The sequence below is a fragment of the Lycorma delicatula genome, chromosome 1 (assembly GCF_047948215.1).
Source record: "Lycorma delicatula isolate Av1 chromosome 1, ASM4794821v1, whole genome shotgun sequence".
Lineage (NCBI taxonomy): Eukaryota > Metazoa > Arthropoda > Insecta > Hemiptera > Fulgoridae > Lycorma > Lycorma delicatula.
The window spans coordinates 321,805,014-321,826,588 of NC_134455.1; the positions used below are offsets into that span (position 1 = coordinate 321,805,014).

Genomic DNA, 21,575 nt, shown 5'->3' on the forward strand with positions numbered 1-21,575 from the left:
CCTCTTAAATATACAGAATAATTAGTGCATATTATATGAGGAACCCACGTTTTATCCTGATCAACAATTTTACACTGAAAGTGCAAATGATGTGCTTTTTTGATTAAAGGTGTAATGTTTTTTCTATTTGATTTTACGGTAAACTCACCACATAAAACGCATCCACATCATTTACACAATTTTGAGGCATTATGACACTGCACTGTTAACAAACTTAAGACAGCAATGAACAAAATTAATTCATTCTGAAATCCAGTTCTTAATACAAACAACACAGCTGTGTTTTCAGCTACATGTTTTGACCTGCACAGACACAATTAATCTTATTCATGAAGGCTAACTCTTCAGTATTAGATATGATGTCATAATATGTGACTATGATATGATTTAATTCTTTGTCTAGTATTGTTTATTTATAGCTTACAAATTACGTTAACAAAGTTAAATAATAAAAAATAAGCTAACAAAATACAATATAGGAGCTTAAAATGCTAACTTTACTTTGAAAAATGAAAAAAATCCTTTAATTAAAATTTAAAAATTTTTCAAAAATGGTGGATGATAGAAAGATTCCGAGTTCATATTTGTTTTCAGCATCAAAAAACAGATTAAAATCATTTATTGCATGTTAGGAAACAAAAATTATGTTTATCAGTGTTATTAATATGAAACTCTTATTAATATGTGTGATAACAGTAATGCTGTATGTAAACAATCTGTACTACATGTTATGTCTGTTTGATTCATATGTTTTCATTACTTCTAATAAAAAAATTCTTGTATGTTTTATTTAACACAGATAAAGTTATTTGTAAAATAATTATGTTGTAAAAATTGGTCTTGCGCGCTATATTTTTATTTATCACTATTTTTTTTGGACAATTAATTCATCATATAATCTTAAAGCTTGTCTGAGGGAATATGATGTGAAAAATGTATAGTGTACAGAAAGAATTTTAACCCAACCTTCAAGGTAAAAGGCTTATTAACAGATAAATATTAATAGTATAGGTAAATACAAAAATATTAATCATTAATTAATTAATAAGTATGTTAAACATTATAAATAAATATTAATATTGAATGTTAATAGTATATTGAATAGTTAATAGTTACTTCTCTAAATTAATGTTATTAACCTTACATAATATTTATAAAATGATAATTTTTAAGGACACAGAACCAGATGTAAACTTAAGAATATATGTACTGTTTTTTAACATAATATTAAAATTTTTTTAATATTGATACTTTTTATATCTATTTGTATCCAGTTGCTGTCATCAATAATAAAAAAAATTGTGGATATTTTTGTGTGTTTTAGGACTGTTATATTGCTGTTATGATATTTATCTTATCAACTTTATCAAGTGATAGTTCAGATGTATCTGGGTTTCATCATAAAGAAGTACTCATCAATGTTCAGCATCTTTTGGGTAGGTATTATTTTATTGTGCATTTTTCTGTCACCACTTTCATTGAGGAATCTCCTTTCAGATTTATTTTACAATTCTGAGAGCAGACCCAAACACATAAACTGGTTGCAGTTGTTTTCTGAACTACACAGACTGTGGTCACATGCATGCTCCACTCCGATACTAAATTCTGATCATTACATGCTTTATTTGGTTAAAAGTTATCATGAACCATTTTTCTCACACATATATTTGCTGTCGGCAAACAATGTAGAAGTTGAAAATGCTGATTCCATTTCTGATTTGAGTTGGCTTGATGTGAGCATGCTGTTCCATGGCTTTACATTGATTGTTCTTTCTAATCACTTCTTTTGAAACTGATTCATGATTAGGAGTGTTACATTTTTTTGCATGTTCCTTGATATTAGGTTGATACTAACATAAGGATGACTACAATTTCATCATTTTCTAATATTGATTTAATGGTGGTTAAATGTCTTGAAACAGTTTAAATGCAAAAAAGCTTAAATGCAAATTTATTCATTGAAAATATTATCAGAAAATCATTATAGACACTATTATAAAAGAGCAATTGATGAGAAACGGTCACATGCTGAACAAAAATTTGTAATGGTGACATCAGAGGAAAATTGAATATCAGTGACTAAAAAATCATCCTTTACTTTAATAAGGTAATGCTCACACTTAATTAGCATTAAGGAAACAATATTGTGTAGTGATTTACTAACATCAATGTTAAATAGTAAGTTTTAAACTAGTTTCGCAGAATCTGCTACCAGATAACAATAATAGCTTTTAGATTCTGTTTCTTATTTAGTTTTGATTACATTTTAACTTTTTTGAAAGGAAGTGTTTATTATTAGTGATAAAAATGTATTCATAAAACAAGATAAATATGATACATGATCAGTTTTATTCTGTGTTAGGTATCTGAGTAACAATAAGGTCACATTTTATGTGATTTTAATTTTATTATCTCTCATGTTAAATGGTATCAGTCTAAAACTTTAAGGTAATAAAGATAAACAATAAATAACAGTTAAAAGACAAGTAAATGTGAGCAATATTTATTTTTTTTAGCATGAAATTACTGTTAAAACAATAAGAACAGTGCGTCATTTAGGAATATAGCTGCTTAAGTATTCTAGGTTGCTAGAGATTTAAAAGCATAATGAACACTATGGTGTGAAAGATGTACTTTGTACACTAATTTTTTTGAAAGATGTTTTAGTGGTTGTTGGAAGAACAAATAGAGGTAAAGGTGAGAGAATGGAAGAAGAGTTGGTGTTGCAGAAAATGGTGTCTAGTGTAACAGAGATAGCAATTTTATATACATCAGTTAGCTGCAACTTCAACTAGTTAAAGTTGGGGCATTTGCATTATACTAGGTAATTAATAGAATTTTAGTAGTCATGAAATGGCAAAGTGGTACACCAAGCTTTATAATATATTTTGAAAATGGTGATTCAGTCATGCCAATACTGCAGAGGTTTCATATTCATTCCAATGTTTGCTTTAAGACAAAGTTCTGATACAGAACATGATATTGAAGTGGTTAGAAAACTTCAGAACTATTGTTGCAGTGTTGTAGAAAAAGGCTCATGGGAGAGAAATAATTGTTCACTTGCCAGAGAAATCGAGGTGGCTTGGTAGGCGATGGAGAATAGACCTCATTGTTCATTATTAAAACATGCAAGTGCTTTATGGTGTAGTTTCTGAGAATTCATCAACAGATCCACAACCATATCAGCACACCTGTACTTAGAACATGTAACTGTGTGGTATGGATCAGTAATTTTTATGTAACTGGCCTTTTTTTCTTTGAAGAAGATGGATGTTTGGTAAACCTTTAATCGGATTATTTGATGGCCATGTTGCAAGATTTCCTTTTAACCATTCAAACATCACATTAACCAATAATGGAGATGGTTTCAACAAAAAAAAGCAACTATCTGTAAATGAAGGCCATCAATTGACACATTTCATTTAATGATTACTGTGTGCCTTGTTTCTCATAAGGGGGAAAATTGTAAATGTAGTTTTAGTACTTTTTTTTTAAATTTAACATTAAGATTTTTATACTAATATAGTTACCATTTTTTTGACTGTATAAATTACATTTATTACAAAACATAATTCGTATCTGTTAAATTAAACTGAATATCTTTGTTTTGTTTTTTGATTGTTTCAGCTGTATGCTATTAGAATAAAATTAATATTCCAGATATTTATTATATAAATAAAGATATATATGCATGCATACATGATATTTATTCTAAATGAAATTTATAAAGCAGTTATTTGGTTTTAATTAGCATTAATATTTCAGGAGATGATATAAACAGATTATTGACAGTACATCTAGCTGAAATAATTGTGAATATTTTGAGAAATTTATATGATCCTGAAGAACTCTTCAAACTTTGTTCTATTATGGATAGATCTTTTCTGATTTCTTTGCCTGATCCAGAAAAAATCCAGTACAGTTTTTCAACAGTTAACAAAATTTTTGATTATTTACAGGTATTCTATTTAACAAAGTTACATTATAATTTCAACAAATTTATTTTATTATTATTTATTTATTTTTTAAAACTATTGTTGGGAAAAGAGGGTTCTCAAAGTTACTTTTGTGGTATTTGAGTCATATTAAATTTTAAATTAGTATAATTTTAAATAAAAGAAACATTCTGATAAAAGCCAGCCCTTTATTTGGAATTGAATCTAGAACTTGTTATGTTACCTGAATGCTGTACATTACTGTAATAGTAGAATACTGTAATTTACTGAACTTGAGAAATAGATTTTTTGAACAAAATTTTATTCATTCAACTTGCATTAAATAACGTGCTGTGCTTGCTAATTTTTCACTGTGAAATACTGATGACAGATGACATTGGTGCTATTAAATATGATATTAATTTATGGTTAGTTTAAATATAAACAGTGGAGGTTAGAAAACAGAACTTATTTATGTTTATGAACTTTATTCAAAATTTCTACCTGTTAATTTGGATATTTTTAAATATTACAATTGAATATAAAAATACAATTCAAATGAAATTTAGTATCATAGTAAAAGTTTTACAAGTGACACTAACTACCAGTTGCATTAGCCTTTCACAGGAACAATTTTAGAATATTGCTTATTTAAAACACACACACACACATGCATTCACACGCACAGACACAGACAGACAACAAGAGTATTGCAACCCCTAAAACTGTTTTAGGTAGAGATGTAAAACTTGCAGGATATTTTATTGGTAAATTATTCAAAGTTTTGGCTTGGAGATGGACTGCAAATGGAGGCTTTAAGGGATTAAATAAAAACTATAATGCCCAGTGCAGATTTATGAAAAAAAAAGAAATAAATTTGTTGCAATGTCTCAACCAAACAGCTGAGGTAACAAAATTAGACTTCTTTTGTGAATAGATTAAACCAGTTATGAAAATTAAAAATGAAACAAATAATTATTCAAATTAATTTTTAAAACTGCAATTAAAATCATTTATAATGAATAAACATTTGTAACCAAATCCAAAGTAGCCCTATCTTAATTTAATTAATATAGGGCTATATTAAATTAATAGAGGGTTAATATTTTCTTATCATGTTTAAGTTGAAGCTAACTTCATGGTTATGGGTATTCCCTTAGACTATTTTGTTGTTAAATTAGGTACTTCTCTTGAGTAATTGTTATGATCAGTTCAAATAATTAAGTTAATAATTTTGTGTAGTAACCAGTTCACTAATTGCTTCTATCTTGTTTAGTAACATTATTTACAAAATAACACTGTGAACTTGAAACACTTTCTTAATGAGTAGAGGCTTTAATGATAAAGTTTGATGTAGAGTAAAATTTGCAAGTTGTAAGGCTGTGTTAAATTAAAATCAAGACTTACATTATTAAACTGGAAGTGTTATAGATAAATAAAATCTGAGGAGTCTTAAATTTTCAATCATTGATAATAAATTGTTAGATATAATGTGAATATTTGAGAAAAATTTGAGTAAAATTCATTGAACAATCCCAATTGCCTAACATGAATAGTGGCATGAGAACATGACATAAGCCTAAGGTCATTGTTTAAAACATTGAAAGATAACAAATTTAAACCCATTCAAAGTTCATTTACTCAAGAACTACCTAATGAGGAAAATTTGAATCGTAAAGTTTTGCAAAACATTGCTGAAGAACTCATTTATTAAATCACTAAGGTGGCATTGAGGCCATGTCCATTTTATGTGGCACGGTATATCTCAATAATTATCAGTATCATAACTAAACATCAGCAACATATAGTTATATATACTTTAGCATTAGTTTAACTTTGGTAATCCATAAAAAATGGTATATTTATCGTAGTATTGAGATCGATATTATGTCTTGATTTCTCATTTAAAATACAATAAAGATAAAGCTATTCTTATCTTTTTGATTTACTCAATACTTTAATTTTCCCAAAGAATTGGAAAAAAAGCATATATACAACATTGGATTATTGTTATTATTATATATACACAAACACTTTTTATTTGTTTTAAATTATTTATAAATTGCATACAACTTTAACAGAAACGTTTTTAAAATTTCCAGCAGGTAACTGAAAGAGATACAGTACCTGGTATTCCTCATCACAGCCTAACACAGTTCAACATTAACATAAAGTTACACAAATTAAATCTTGAAAATTTAAAGAATCTAATGGTTGAAATCTAGTCACAGACTTACTTTTCCTATTTGGAATATTCCTGAAAGAAAATCCATCCTCCTAGTCATATTTTTCTTCGTAGCCAGTAATTATAATGATTTTTTTCTTGTATTAAAATTATATAGTTGATAATAGAATTTATCAAATTTATTTAAAAATCATAAAATCAATTGGAATAATAATACTAATTTTTTTTTTTAACCTAGACCATAGAGTATTTTCTTCTGTTGTAAGGTAATGTTATAGTATTAAAGTTTCATAAATATTGTTTTTTATTATTTATTTTTTTCTGTAGGGGGAGGAGAAAGCTCTGCCGGCAAGTGCAGGGCTCTCGCCCACTAAAAACCTCCTTCTCTAGTCACGCAGTCATAAATGCTATTAGAAAAAAATAAAGTGTAAAGTTTGTTTATTATAATTTAAAAAAAAGTAAAATAAATTAGTAAAAGAAGTTACAATAAGTCATGAGCAAACCTAAAATAATCATTGGTGATATTCCAGTTTGAACTATCTACTAATTAGAATATATAACAGATATTTAATTATATATGAAAATTGTAAATTGCTTTAAATGCAAGAGACACTTCAGAGTTGCTTTCTCTTAAGTGTAAAGATGTTCATCCTACGAGTGAAGGTGTCAGATCTAGAGCTGATTCCTCCTACATTTCAATGAGTTTGGCATGACACTGTCCAACAGCATGTTTGATTTAGGGATTATGAGAAACCATTTCACATCTCACTAACTTATACTTAGTAAACATGATATAAAATTCTTTCAGTCATGGGCAGGGCTGTAAGTTTCAATAGTCTTATTCAGGTAGCGTGCAACATTTTTGATTATGATAATTAACATACATTCATTATTTTATTATTATTATTAGTAGTAGTAGTTGTAACAACAGCAGCAAATTTGAAATAAAACAATGTCTGTTAATTTATTTATAAAGTTAAGCAGTAGTTAAATAGCATGTAATAAAATGTCATTTTCATTTTCACTAGGTTAAATTAATTAAGGAAGGTAACATTCATTTGGTAATTTATTTATCAGAAAAGCGGCCTGATGTTATTGAAAAAATTCTACTTCAGCTTTATAGTGACATCTATGTAGCATTAAGTCCTGAATTTCAGTAAGTTAATTATTTCTAAATTAATCATTATTTACAATGAAACAATGATTAAATAATTAATATCTGTACAGATTATGATTAAAATAATCTAAGTCAATCATTTTTTTTTTACCAATTATAGTAAAATCTGTTCTTTTAACATTACTATTTTTAATGGTTTTCAGCTCATAGGTATTTTAAAAGTATCACCATAATAAGGAAATGTTTGAATCAAAATGAAATCATATGTATTGCTGTCTGTATGTATGAGTTTAAGAACTTACTCCCAAAACCAATGTACTTTCTTTAAATAGTTATAAAATGTTATCGATGCTAAATATGTAATCTGCAAATTATACTTTTAAAATGATCATAAATTCTTTAAATTGATATTAAATGACTTTGTAAGCATTTTAAGTGTACAATACACTAAAATTGAGAAGATGGATGCATCATGTATAATTTTATAGTGATAGATGATCTTTGAAATGTATAGTAGTTATTGTAATGGATATCCAATCCATTATGTAGTTGGATGTCTAAAGCACAGGACATCCTCCTTTGAATATGTACCAAATTATGCTATTTTATATCGTTATAATAAGCTGTGACCACATATTAAAATTAAAGCCAATGAGAAGGGATTTAGGAGGGGTTTTGTGGGGCTTTTTGGTGGACGAATTCACCTTCTTCGTCCACCTTTAAGCATGAACGGTAGTTGTCCGCCTTCTTCATCATTTTCTGGTTACTCAGGCAAAGATAATAAATGTAAAAGTGTGATAGATCTTACGGAGATTTTCCTTAATTTTGCTTTATTTGTAATATGCTACTGGAGTATGTTTGGAAATAGTGTGTATTATAACTGTAATTTTGGTATTAGTTTGTGACATTGATGTTTTGTGTTTATGTATATTTTGCGACTATACTTGCCACATTGTTATTATTTCTGAATATGTGGTGTTATGCGATAATGATGTAAAATAAATAAATAATGACTTAATAGCAACTTATTGGAGATATTGTTTTCAAGGAAATTATTAAAAAAAAAAAACATTGCAAAATAAAGTTTGAATTTTCAAATACTTTTATAACTTATAATCAAACATTTAAGTACAGATTCATTGAAAAAGGATGCAGCAATAAAAAAAAATCATATCTCCTTATGTAATTGAGATAAAGTATTAATTGTAACTACAAAATAATCAACATATTATCAAGTTTTTTTTGACATGATCAACTGTGACCTTGAGCCCATGCACACAACGGCTCAACACCACTGTCAGTCAGTGGAATGGCAACAGTCCAACAGAAAGTAAAGTGTGTTGTGTGGTTGGTGGAGTATAAATCAGATATAACTGTTCAACAGACTTTCCGACGTGTTTATGGCAATGATCCCCTCATGCGAACAGCATTAGTTGTGCGGTACGAGCAGTTTAAGGAATCTAGCAACATGGAAGTGAAAAGTCCCCCAGATGGTCTGAAAGAAATAACAGTTGAGCGTATTTGTCAAAGTTGTTTAAGAAGCTTAAAATCAGTTTATTACTGAATTTTACAGTTAGGAATTCGAGACAACTATTCAAAATGTGTTGCATTAGTGTTTACTGTTTACGCCTTCATGCTTACAAAATTGAGCTTAAAAATCAAATTAAACGTATGGGTTGTCCTAAATGTGATAAATTCACAAATAAAATGTTTAATACATTGGTGACAAAACATTTTTAAAATGTGCTATGTTTATGGATAAAACAACTTTTCATGTCAGTGGTTGTGTCAGCCAGCATAATTGTAAGATATGGGGATCTCAGCAATCCAATGAAATTATTAAGTATGTTGTAGATTCCCTAAAAATATACATGTGGTGCGGTTTAATGTCCGATCATGTGATTGACCCATTCTTTTTTCATGAGCCTGCACAAGGATTTAGACATGCTACAAGTGTACATTTTCCCACAAGTTAACCAAATTGAACAAGAAAGTAACGTTGCTATAATGTTTCAACAAGATGGTGCACCCTCACACTTTGGCCTAAGTGTTCGACAAGCTCTCAATGAAAGATTCCCTAATCACTGGATTGGTAGGGTTGATCCTGGGCTTTGGTCTTCGAGAAGCCCAGATTTGACTCCTAGGCATTTTTCTATGGAGATATGTTAAAAATATTGTCTACTGTGAAAAAATCCTGGATGTACATTTAAGACTACGGATCACTGCTGCTATTGCCACACTTACGCCTGCGATGATCCAGTGGACCTGGGCACAAGTTGATTATCAACTGCATGATTGCAGAGTGACCAAGAGAACTCATATTGAAACATTCTAAAGTATATAAGAAAATGTTTTCAAGTTGGTTAATTTTAAAAAGTACTCATTTGCTTATCTTTAGTAGTTTCTGAGTTACAATTTTTTTTAAATTACTAAAACCTTTTTCACTGAACCTGTATTATGTCATGTTTACAGCTTTAGAGCCATCAACAGATTGTTAAAGATTTATTGTATATTTAAAAAAAGTTTGCAAAGGATTGCATAACTTTCTTTACTTTGCAGTTGACATATTTTAATTTCAACTAAATCATAGTGTTTGTAAATGTTAATGAGACTTAATTATGCAGTATTTAGAGTAGTTTAAAAAGTTCAAAATATTCAGTTGGATAAATAAATTTGACTCGTTTGATCAAATTAATGTTTTTACTTTAAAAATTATGCAATATTTAAAATAAGTGAGAGAAAATCAAAATTCTTACTAAAAAATTTGGGTCCCAGTTGAACTTTTGACCAAATTACTTTAACATAAAAAAAATACATTATTTTTAGTATAATTGCCAAAAAAATGAAAATTTTTATTTAAAAATTTGAATCTCATTTCACCATTTGCCTGACCCCATTTGCTTGACACCTGCCTCATATGACATTTTTATTATATTAACATCCAAAACTTAAAAAGCAGCTGAAAGATCAGAATTATAAAAAATAAAAGAAAATGTTAAAATTCTTAAACATAAACATTCCCGTGTCATCTGTAGTAATAGTAGATACAGTTGGACTTTCAGTTTTGAAAATCAAAGTTTTAAAAAAAGCTGCTATTTTAAGTATGAATTTTATTAAGTCCCCTTGTTTTCAGGGACTTAATGGTATTAAGCTCCTTAATAGTATATCAATAAACAAATTTTGATTAGATTTTAGAGGCGCAGAAGACCTGGATTTACTTTATTAGAAGTAAATCCTGGTATCTTAGGCAGAAAATTAGCTCTTAGCTAATGTGATGTTCAGGATAAAATCCCAAGGCGATTTTCCATTCCCAGTTAGTTCCAGTAAAACGTCAGCTGTGAGGTAATAGAAGAAAAAAGGGATGAAGGAAAGGGATTGGGTAGAAGAAGGGAATTATCTAAAATAATAGTTTTAGATATTATCTGGAACACATAAATATTATCTAGAATAGATATTATTTATTATGTAGAAAATTACAGTAGTTTAAGTCTTGCTTGCAACCAAATAATGAATACAATATTTATTTTTTTGTTACAAATGTACCATTAATAGTATATTACAACTGGATGTTATGATTTGTAAACAGTTGCATTAATCATTTGAAAAATCTTCGGTTAAATATAACATTTACTTCTTTAGTTCTTTATCTTGTTCTGAAATATTTTTCTTTCCATTAATCCAAACTCATTCTAGCATGTGTACCTGCTGTTGGGTTAATGTTTCTTATCTATTTTATAGTTTGAACTTCTTATGTCACATGGAAATATAGTATCTCAAATATACACTTTTAAAATTTAAAATAGATTTAGTTTGTTTTCCTTCATTTTGGACCTGTTTTTTTGTTTATTATATATAATTAATAAAATTTGGTAAGAAAAAGTTATTCCCTTCTTTATTTGGTTGCTGTCATGTTACTAGATGAAGTTGGGTATATTATAGAATTTTCATATTACTCAGAGTGGTTAGTAATTAAACATTCATTATAATGCTGAATAATAGAGAATGTAGTTAAAAAGTTAAATAACATTTTTGGCTTAATTTTAGTATTTGCTCTTTTTATAAATTCCCTCTGTTTAATTCTGATTCATATTTCATGTAGACTTCATTACATTTATTAAATTCTGTGATATTTAATATGATTTTGTTCTAGGTTTTTAAGTTTTCATCGATATATCACAATGTGTGAATACCTTGGAAGACACTTGGCTGATGACAAGATGAAAGAATTATCTTCATTCATTGTTTGCAGAGTGGTGCACACTTTGTTGCATTTAATTTCATGGTTCTCTGGCTTAGCACATCATTGTCTTCTGACTGCAGCCCTTTCATACTTAAAACACTTTCTTCATATAGTTCTTCCAACATGTGCTGATATTATTAATTCTTTATTGCATCACATTGTTACAACTGTTCTCCCATTTATTTCATCTGCTAAGGATATTCGTAAGTAACTGTTTTCAATTTAAGAGGAATCTTTTTTTTTTCTTTGTATTATCATCTAGGTAAACAATTTTTTTGTCTTTGTAAAAGTTTTTTTGCTTGACGGGGCAACAATAGACTTTAATTTTTGCCCTTAGATAGAAAACTATAGTTTAACTTTATTTTGCAACATTATTTATAATTTCTTTGTAATATGAACCATGTCTGCATTGTTAAACATGTAGTTCTTTTTTTCTATTTTTAATAAATATTGTTTTTATTCTTAATTATTGAACCTTCTAATTTCTTCTGACTGATCAATTATTTTTTTAGATTTTATTCTAAAATATTGCAAAACAATTTTTAAAAAAATCATAAAACCCTTTGCTGTTTAGTAAAGTTTTCTGAGCTAGCTTTTATTCTAAATTAAGTTATTCAGAGACTTTCTGAGAGTTCTGAGTGTTGAGTTGTCAGATGTGATGCTAGTGTTTGATTATGCTTTGAAAGATCATTGTTGAACATTTTGTGTTGAAAGAATATATGAAATAATGTATGTGATTAAATTCATCAATTTCATTTAATATGGAATTGCATTTCAAAAGCTTAATATTTTCTGAATAAAATAATCGGTGTATATTCCTGCATTAAATTATAACAGTGGATTTGAAAAAAATACTATACAGTGAATTGGAAACTTATCTTCCACGAAGTAAAGTTTACAGTTTTCTTATGTTATTTTGCCTAATACATATACCATCATCGGCCAAAAATTACAAATGAAGAACACATTACAGTGAAATATCTAGTATAGTAATTGGATATTCACTCATACTTATAGACAACACATTATACAACAAATTAAACTACATTAGCTGCATTAAATATTGATCAGGCTGATGACACACATTCAACTGCAGATACAAAAAAAAAAAAATAAAATCACAACATACAACAGATTTATCCTTTGCATTTAATCTCATACGTAGAAGGACATACATACATCAGTGTTTTAACCACAACATACAAATGTTACAAATAGTATGTAATAGCTATCCTACCTGAAAATGTGAAATGTACAAATCCACTAAATCTGACAAAAACAATTCAGTAAGTTAGACAACACGTATTGATTGATTGCACTGTTTGTCCATGTATTAAGTGGGTTCTCTAATCATACCAAGACAGATTTATATGACAGTTCTACCATTTACTTCATTGAAAGAAAGTCAAATAATAGTTCTCAAAAGATCTGAAAATATTATTCCATGTAAATATTATTCCAAAAAATTGATTTAATGGTTATGTTAAAAATTCTTTTTTATGAGACAACTGATAGAAATTTTAATAAAGATACATTCAATAAAATCTGTTCCATCTTCAGAGTGGCTGAACTTGTAATAGTTTAGTAAGTGATGCAGAGATTTTAATCTTTAACAATTTTTAAAATATTTTTTTTCTGTCAAGCAAGTATGTATATTAGTTACCTCTCTGTGTATGTGTTTGTAAAATAATTGTACCCTTTTTGATTGTGTGAAATAAACTTTATTTTAAAAATTTTAATGTTGGCTGACATCCAATTTACTTGTTTTGTATATTTCAGGTAATAGATCAGTAGAAATAATATACTTGCTGGTAGTTGAAAATCATAATGTTCTTCCTGGAATTGCAAAATTAGATCCTCTACCAGATGACCAGGATTTTGAAACTATTTTAAATGTTTACAACACTATGCGATTTAGCTACATTCGTAATGATGGTTTCTCATCGGCTCTTGCTGGTGATATAAAACATTTTTTGGAAGCTGGAGAACATCAGTTGAATCATAGTTGCCGTTTAGAAGGACTTAAACATTTACGAATTCAGGTTAGTTTTTTTTATTCTTTTAGAATGTTTGCTACTGTTAACTGCAATAGAGCATTTTTTTTTTGCCTCATTTTTATTCAGCATTCTGTTTTCATTTTATTTATGTTCAGTTTATATTTTTATAATTTGAATCTTATTGAATTTTCTGATACAAGTAACGTATTGTTAACAGATTTATATAAATAGGTTTAATTGTGAGTGGTTTAAGTTAAACAGACTCAATTAATTTAAAAAAAATTTATTTCTATATTATCACTCTTTTGCAGTAGCAAAATTATACATATTCAGCTTATGGCATTGGTAGCTGATTAAGCCCATTGTGGTATCACAACATACAAAGTTTGAGCAGATTTGGATTTGTACTTAACTCTTATCACTGACAGTAAGGGCACTTTCATCATTATCATTTTTGATAGTAAATTTCAATCTCAGGACATGTTTATTTCTGCTGAAATTTTCTAGTGCTGCAGCTGGATTTGTTTTAAGGTGATATCCTGTTTTTACATCATTAATAGCTTCCATACCATTAATAGCAAGTGGTTTTATACTGATTCAAATGAAGCTGTATAACTGCACCACTGCAGCAGGGTTAGGCTGTGCATGAAGTCTATATATATATATATATATATATATATATATATATATATATATATATGATTGCCTTGTGAATGTAGATATGGTTGACTAACATACTACAGTTGTGCATTCTTAGTGGATGTAGGTTTTTAATTGTATCTGGAATGTTTTGAGTGTATAGCTTTAGTTCTGTGACCTATAGCAAAGTATAGATAGCATAGTTTATGTTCAGTCTGCCAAGGTGATAGTTGATGCCACATAGCTCAGGTTTGGTACTACTGTTGGGGTGTTTGCAGTCAGTAGGCAGTTGATTGCAGTGTTGTACTTAAGTTGTAATATGACAATAAATTCCTCTGAGTAGTGAAATGTATTATTTATTTGTTGTGTGATGTACTAACACATGTTAAAAATTGAAAAAGCTTGTACTTTCACACTAAAGTAGTATTTTCATAGAAGGAATATTTTTTCCCCATTGAATTTCATTAGGTAAACTATCAAAATAACTTTTTGACATTATTCACAGCATAAGATAAAATAATGTCTGATACTTTTTCTACGGACAGTTTTTTTGTGACTAAACAATTCTTTCCCTATATGTTCTCTTGCTTGGAAGATTTTCTTAACATTTTTAAGTTTTAATATTAATTGATATATATTAGTATATTATCTTATTGGAGCTAGATTAAATTTATTATTTTAACTGAGCTCAAAGTTTACTATTTTAACTTAGTACTATCTTAAGATAACCTTCAAGTTATCTTAAGATAACTTGAATTCCTAAGAGGTGTGCTTCTTTAAATGGCTCATTAGTAAAACTAGAAGGCTTCTTCACTATAATTTAGAACAAGTTTCATGTAGACAAATAGTTCTGCAGACACATTTTTGACCCAGGTATTATTTTTTTCTCTAACTTTGTTTTAAGACCCTTTCTGTTATTTATCAAACCTGTAATCTTGATTGTCCTTCTGGAAGATTGTGTCTTTTCATGAACTGATGTTCACAAACTATAAACAATCCTTCTATGAATACATCATTGAAATGTCTGTAAATTGATGTTTAGTTCATAAAAACTTGAAATTCATAACTGATTTTAGATTGTTGGACAAAAATAAAAATGAGTTTATTGCTTTGATTCACATCTCCTATAGTCATAAATTCATGATATCATTAATTTAGTTATTTATTCAAATTCTACATTCTTGTTTCAAGATTTGAATTGTTTATATCTAAATGTTTTCTCATCTACAGCTACAAACAGTTTTTGTAGTATTTAGTATCAGTGACTTCAGTGCCCCTTCATTTTGGGCTTTGCATTTGTGGATAGATGTATATTATTACTGTTTCTTAAAAACATGATTAACCTTATTGCAAAAACCAAAGAAAAATTTATTTTTTTTAACTTGCATTTATAAAAATGAAATAAAAAAATCATTGCAAACTAGCCATACATTGCTTCTTTTGTAATTGAAATTTATAAATTTTATCTTCGTGATACTGAAAAATTGTTAATTGTTAACTGTGTATGTTATAAAAAATGAATTATCTTGTAAAAACCAAACATTAAAAGGTATAAGTTATTCAAATTTTTATTTTGTTTAATATTTAAATTATTGTTATGTACACTGAATTATGTTGTATTATATAAAGTACAAACTGATGTGTTCATGACATATGAGTCATTGTGTTTTGCATCATTTTTCAGCTTTCCACAAGAAAAGATGAATTAAGCAAACTGTGTAATGAACTAAATTCAGTGAGAAAACTTTCCAACGATTGCTCTGAGAGTATTCTTCATCAGCTGATTTGCATGCTGGTTGGCCTGTCTTCTAGTGCTGATATTTGTGTCAGTATTTTTGTACTATTTTTATTTTTTATTTTTTCCAGAAGTTGAACCTACATTTGCAAACAATTTTACTCTCTCTGTAGACTGAGTGACTAAAATTAATTCTAATTTCTGATTGAATTAATTCTCTTGCTTACTATTTTCTTCTTCAATCAGAAGAAAATCTCTTTCTTTGAAAGTAATCTCTTTACTCTTCATAACTAATTATCCTTACAAAAATTCTGGCCCTTGATTAGTTATAATGAGAGAGATGGAATTTCAACACAAGTAACTAGAATAACCACTGCAGTTTACTAATTCTAACTTATCCAGCCCTAACCTAACCAACGTTTTAAATCATCTAGCCTGCCTGCTGTATTGTATCTTCTAACACCTCACTCTTCAACTCAAAGAATGTCATCGTCTTTTATAGTTTCACATGATTTTTTTCCTCATTAGTTCCCAACTGAAAAAAAAGGACGATTCGGAAAGTAACCTCCGTTTAGCTATAAATAAAAAACTTGCATAGATAAAAATGTTTTATTATATATAATTTCTACAGCTTTTAACTATTTTTCAACATTGTTACCATTTAAATTCAAGAATTTGTCATAGCATTTCACTAATTTACTACTAATACCTTCTTCATAAAAGTCAGCCCCCTATATACCTAGCCAACCTTTCACAGCATTTTGAAGTTTGTTTTCATCATTGAAGTGCTTTATCACAAGTTGCTACTTCAGCGGTCTACTGTGAAACTTTGAAGAAACTTAGGCCAGCCTTTCAGAACAAGCGTCACAGTATGCTGTCATCTGGTGTTGTTTTTTTGCATTACAATGCTCATCCTCACTATGCTCGAAGAATTCAAGACTTCTGAATCAATTCCAGTGGGTCATTTTTAATCATCTCCCTTACAGCCTGCTCTTGGCACCAAGTGATTTTCATTCATCCATTCATTCTCATGAAGAAATGGTTTATATTGCAATGCATTGATGATAACGACAAACTTCAAAAAGCTGTGAAAGGTTGGCTAGTTACGCAGGCAGCTGAATTTTATGAAGAAGGTATTTGTAAATTAGTGAAACACCACAATGCTTGAATATGAATGGCAACTATGTTAAAAAATAGTTAAAATTGTAATTTTAAGTTGTATATAATAAAATATTTTTATTTTTGCTGGTTTTTTATTTGTAGCCAAACTGAGGTTGCTTTCCAAACTGTCCTTGTATAATTGAAAAATTGTAGTCCTTCCAACATGTTTTAACCACTGAGTTATGATCTTGTTACATTATAAAAGAAAAGGAATAAAGAAAAATTTTGGAAAATACAGCTATATTTTCCTAGATTATTATATTTTATGACCTACATTTAGTTTTATTTCCTCCATTTTATGACCTATATTTATTTTTATTTCCTGTATTTTATGACCTTCAGTCATAAAACACTAAAATCTGTCTTTAAGTTTCTGTTGTTCAGGCTTTATGTAAATTTTGTTATTTGATGTCCTCGACAATTAATAAAAGTGCTATTAATCTCTTTTATTCATTCATTTCTATGTCCTCGATAGGTGAGTTTATGTAGAAAAACCTTTACTTTGATTTGATGCTGTTACCAGCAAATAAATTTGTATTAAAAGTAAAAAATGGTGTCATTAATTTTCAACTTTTTAATATGTTTGAATATAAATAAAAATGTAACAAAAGTAATAAAATGGATTAGAAAGGAGGATAATGTTCATGAAAGGACTAAATATTAATATCAGGAAAATATATATCAGAAATTTTGATATTTAGGGAGTAAAATTACAAAGGATACACAAAGTAGACACCAGAAGCGACTGGCATCACCAAGCTTTTATGGTAGAAGAAGTCTGCTAGTCTAAGAATTAGAAAGATCCTCTTAAAAATATTTGAGGTTGCATTTTTATAGCAAAACATGGGCAATAGGACAACAGAAAGAAATAAAACAGGTAAAAAAAATACAAGAATACATTGAAAATTAGATAGGTTGACAGAGTATAAGATGAAGATTTCTGTAGATGAATTGGAGGAAAGAGAAGTAAGTTGTAAAAGAATCTTATAAGAGACAAAGTTTTTAGTGGTCGCACATACAGAGGTATGTGTTGAGGGTAAAACTGTAGAGAAAGACAAAAATTGGTAATCAGTAAAACAAATAACTGAAGACATTAGATGTAATTACGTTGATGTTAAACATTTGTCATAGAAGAAATGAAAAATAACTGGACTTCCCTACATTGTGGAAAGATTATTTTCAGCAACCTAATCAGTGATTTATTTTACTACAGTAAAAAAAATCATAAAATGTATATATATATATATATATATATATATATATATATATATAAATGTATATATATATGAGTATACAGTAGAAGTCACTTATAATGACGTCGTTTGTATTGAGAATCAGGTTGTGAGCAAAAATAAAAAAAATTGGTGGGTTTTCTTTATTATTCTTTCTTTTTCTGTTTAGCCTCCAGAATCATTGTAAGATATTACTTCAGAGGATGAATAAAAAGATGATATGTATGAATGTGAAATTTAAATGATGTGTAGTACACTGGTATCCACGATATAGTATTCAAATCTGTATAAAAGTAACTACCTTTACTAGGATTTGAAACGCAGAACTCTCGACTTGGTAATCACCTGATTTACGATGATGATTTCACCACTAGACCAACCCTGTGGTCATTAATGTAAAGTTTGCTTTAATGAGCTAATAACAAAGTTAGAAGTCTGATATAATAAGTAAATTATTTTTTGTTTAATAATAAATTTGTTCTGAGTAATTAAAAACATAAATAAATTTTAAAATGCAGGTACAGAAATGAAATGTTGTTAATATTGAATGTTAAATGACGTTGTTAGGCTAGAGAGGCAATGATTTCTTTACAATAAGTGAAAGTAGGTAATAATTAACGGACATCAAATTGTTTTTGCAAAAATTAGTGGTGAAGAAGGCAGTATAGATGATTCTGACGTTAGCAGTTAGCTGGGTGAAAAATAGATACTAATAAAATCAGGTTATGAATGGTAAGATATATCTAATGCTGATGAAATGGCCTTATTTTATAAATTAACTTCTGAGAAAAGATTTAAATTTAAAGGAGAAAAATATTTGGCAGAGTGCATTCAAAAGTAAGGCTTTCTGTTCATCTTTGTTCAAATATGACTGGAACTGAAAAAAGAAAGCTGTTGGCTATTGGAGAATCAAGAACGCTGTTTTTTTAAGAACGTCAAAAAACTTCCAAGCCAATACAAAGGTGTGAATGATTTCTACAATTTTAAAGCTGAAATTCATTATTGGGACTGTAAATTGAGAAAAAGAAGAGAAAAATTTTTCTACTAATTGATAACTGTTGAGTACACCCAATACTGGAAAACCTCTTTAACATAAAAATTGTATTTTGCCTCCAAACACTATTGCAAAGCTACAACCAGTGGATTAAGGTGTTATCCAGTCTTTTAAAGTTCACTTCACATCAGTAAAGATGTTTACTGGTGTTACAATTACTCAACTGGTTAGAAGAAAAAAGAATTTTATCCAAATGTTCGGATGACATCTGATTAATCAACAAAGAATGGGATAATATATCTTCAACTACAATTCAAAATTGTTTCAAAAAATCCAATCTTGCTACCGTTGCAACTAAAGAAGTTTATGAGTCGCAAGATGAACTACCACATTCCATGTAAATTTGACCACTTTTTCCAAAAATGTATTTAACGGATTATGGATGATATGCATGCTGATAATGTTGTGTTAATAACTGAAAGTACAGCACTAAAGAAATTATTAATGAAGTGAAACTCAGACAAATTACCAAAAATGATGTCATGATCAGTAAGAATCCAATCATTTCCACTGTGTACCTCAAGACAGTTTAGAATTGCTTATGTAATTTTGTGAAACAAATAATATCAGCAATGAGTTGATAAAACGATTAGTAGTTTAAAAAATCAGTTTGACAATTTCAGGTATAAAAATAAAAAGCAAGCAGCTATAGACAATTTTTTAAGTTAGGTCAAACAGTTTAACCTTTTATGATGTAACCCTACAGTATTGTGTGTACCGATAATACTTTTTAAGTGTATTAAATACTTTTTTATGTGTTTATTTAAAATAAACTCATCATCAATTTTAGGTAAGTTTAAATCTTTTTATGTACATACAGTGGTATGTATAAGCTTATAATTTTATACAATGTTGTATTCTTTAATGTTAAATATCAGTTATTTATTTTCTACTTAGGGGGAAAAATTTGTTTTGGTATGAATAGAATAGGCTTATTCATTTATAATGAACATATACTGCCATTCCCTTGAATCTAGTTATAAATGACTTTCATTATGTGGGTGTGTGTGTGAGCGTGCATATGTGCGCTCGCTCGCTCATGCATGCATGTGTGTATGCAGGGGAATTCAAAATGAAACTCAATATCATAACTATTTATTCCAAATTAAGAACTAATGACAGATGTGAAGTAAATTACATCTGATAATACTCACAATAAAGTTTACTGAAACAATTCATAAATGTTCAATGTTGCCCCCAGTGTGGAGGTCATCCTCCATGTTTTCAAGCATTTGATCACAAAATTCAACACGCTTTGGTTAGTCACCTCCATGAAGAGCCTGTAAAATTTATAGGTGGTATGATTTGAAAAGTATACATCTCCAAAACATGTTAGACAGTGATTGAGGTATTCCAAGTTTTCTATTTGCTTTATGGGTTGACTTTCTTAGGCTTCAAACAACTTTCTTCAATTCGTCTCATGTTCTCCTCTACCATACTCTTTACAGAGATACCTTGTACGTTGAAACTGATGAAACCAACAACATATGCTCTTCGTTGTTGGAGTGTCAATGTTAAATGGGGAGACAAAATACACGCTGCATTGCATTTGCCAACAGATTTGTCATACTCAAGAACACCGAAAACCTTGTGTTGCACTGTAGAACTCACAACTGATAGTTATATGTAGTACTGTACTCACAACTGACTATTAATGGTGGCACAAGCACTCTAGTGGTTGTTTATGCAACTGCATGTGCTCTAGCGATGTTATTTGAAACTTTCAGACCTACTCTCTCAATTACTATGTAGATCAGTCAGATACAGTATGTAGTTCAGGAAGTCGTTACTAAATTAAGTCCATCATTTAGAAATGTCTTGTAGTATTTTTATTTGGAATTTCTTTAAACTTGCAAACACAACATTTTAGGATTTATGTGTATGTGTACTTATAGTAGTACTTAGAGTAGAATAGGTTATAAAAGTCTTAGGAGAACTTTGTGATACACTCTGTATATAATATATAATTCACACGTACTGATATATATATATATATATATATATATATATATATATATATATATATGTAACTAAAATAATTTTTTATTTTATTTTTAATGTCATTAAAAATTACATACATGATAAGGCACTTTTTACTGTCTACATAAACAGCTCAACAGTTGAGTATGAAACATCTGTCTCATAAAAAATCAAATTAATTATTAATTTAATATGTATTATATGAATATTATTAATATTCTATATAAATATTTAAATAATATTATTAATGCCTGTTTATTTTAGGATTCATTTCTTTAGCTATTTAAAAAAAATGATTTG

The 21,575-nt window shown here is 28.5% G+C and overlaps 1 protein-coding gene across 1 annotated transcript in view; it reads left to right on the plus strand.

Moving 5' to 3' along the window:
- Positions 1-21,575, plus strand: part of tefu (Serine/threonine-protein kinase tefu) — a 297,692-nt gene that overhangs the window by 142,887 nt on the left and 133,230 nt on the right. The window contains exons 25-30 of the mRNA XM_075382004.1: positions 1,325-1,436; positions 3,766-3,959; positions 7,149-7,276; positions 11,388-11,680; positions 13,257-13,519; positions 15,798-15,938. Coding sequence (XP_075238119.1) covers positions 1,325-1,436; positions 3,766-3,959; positions 7,149-7,276; positions 11,388-11,680; positions 13,257-13,519; positions 15,798-15,938 — 1,131 coding nt within the window. The remainder of the gene's footprint in view (positions 1-1,324; positions 1,437-3,765; positions 3,960-7,148; positions 7,277-11,387; positions 11,681-13,256; positions 13,520-15,797; positions 15,939-21,575) is intronic.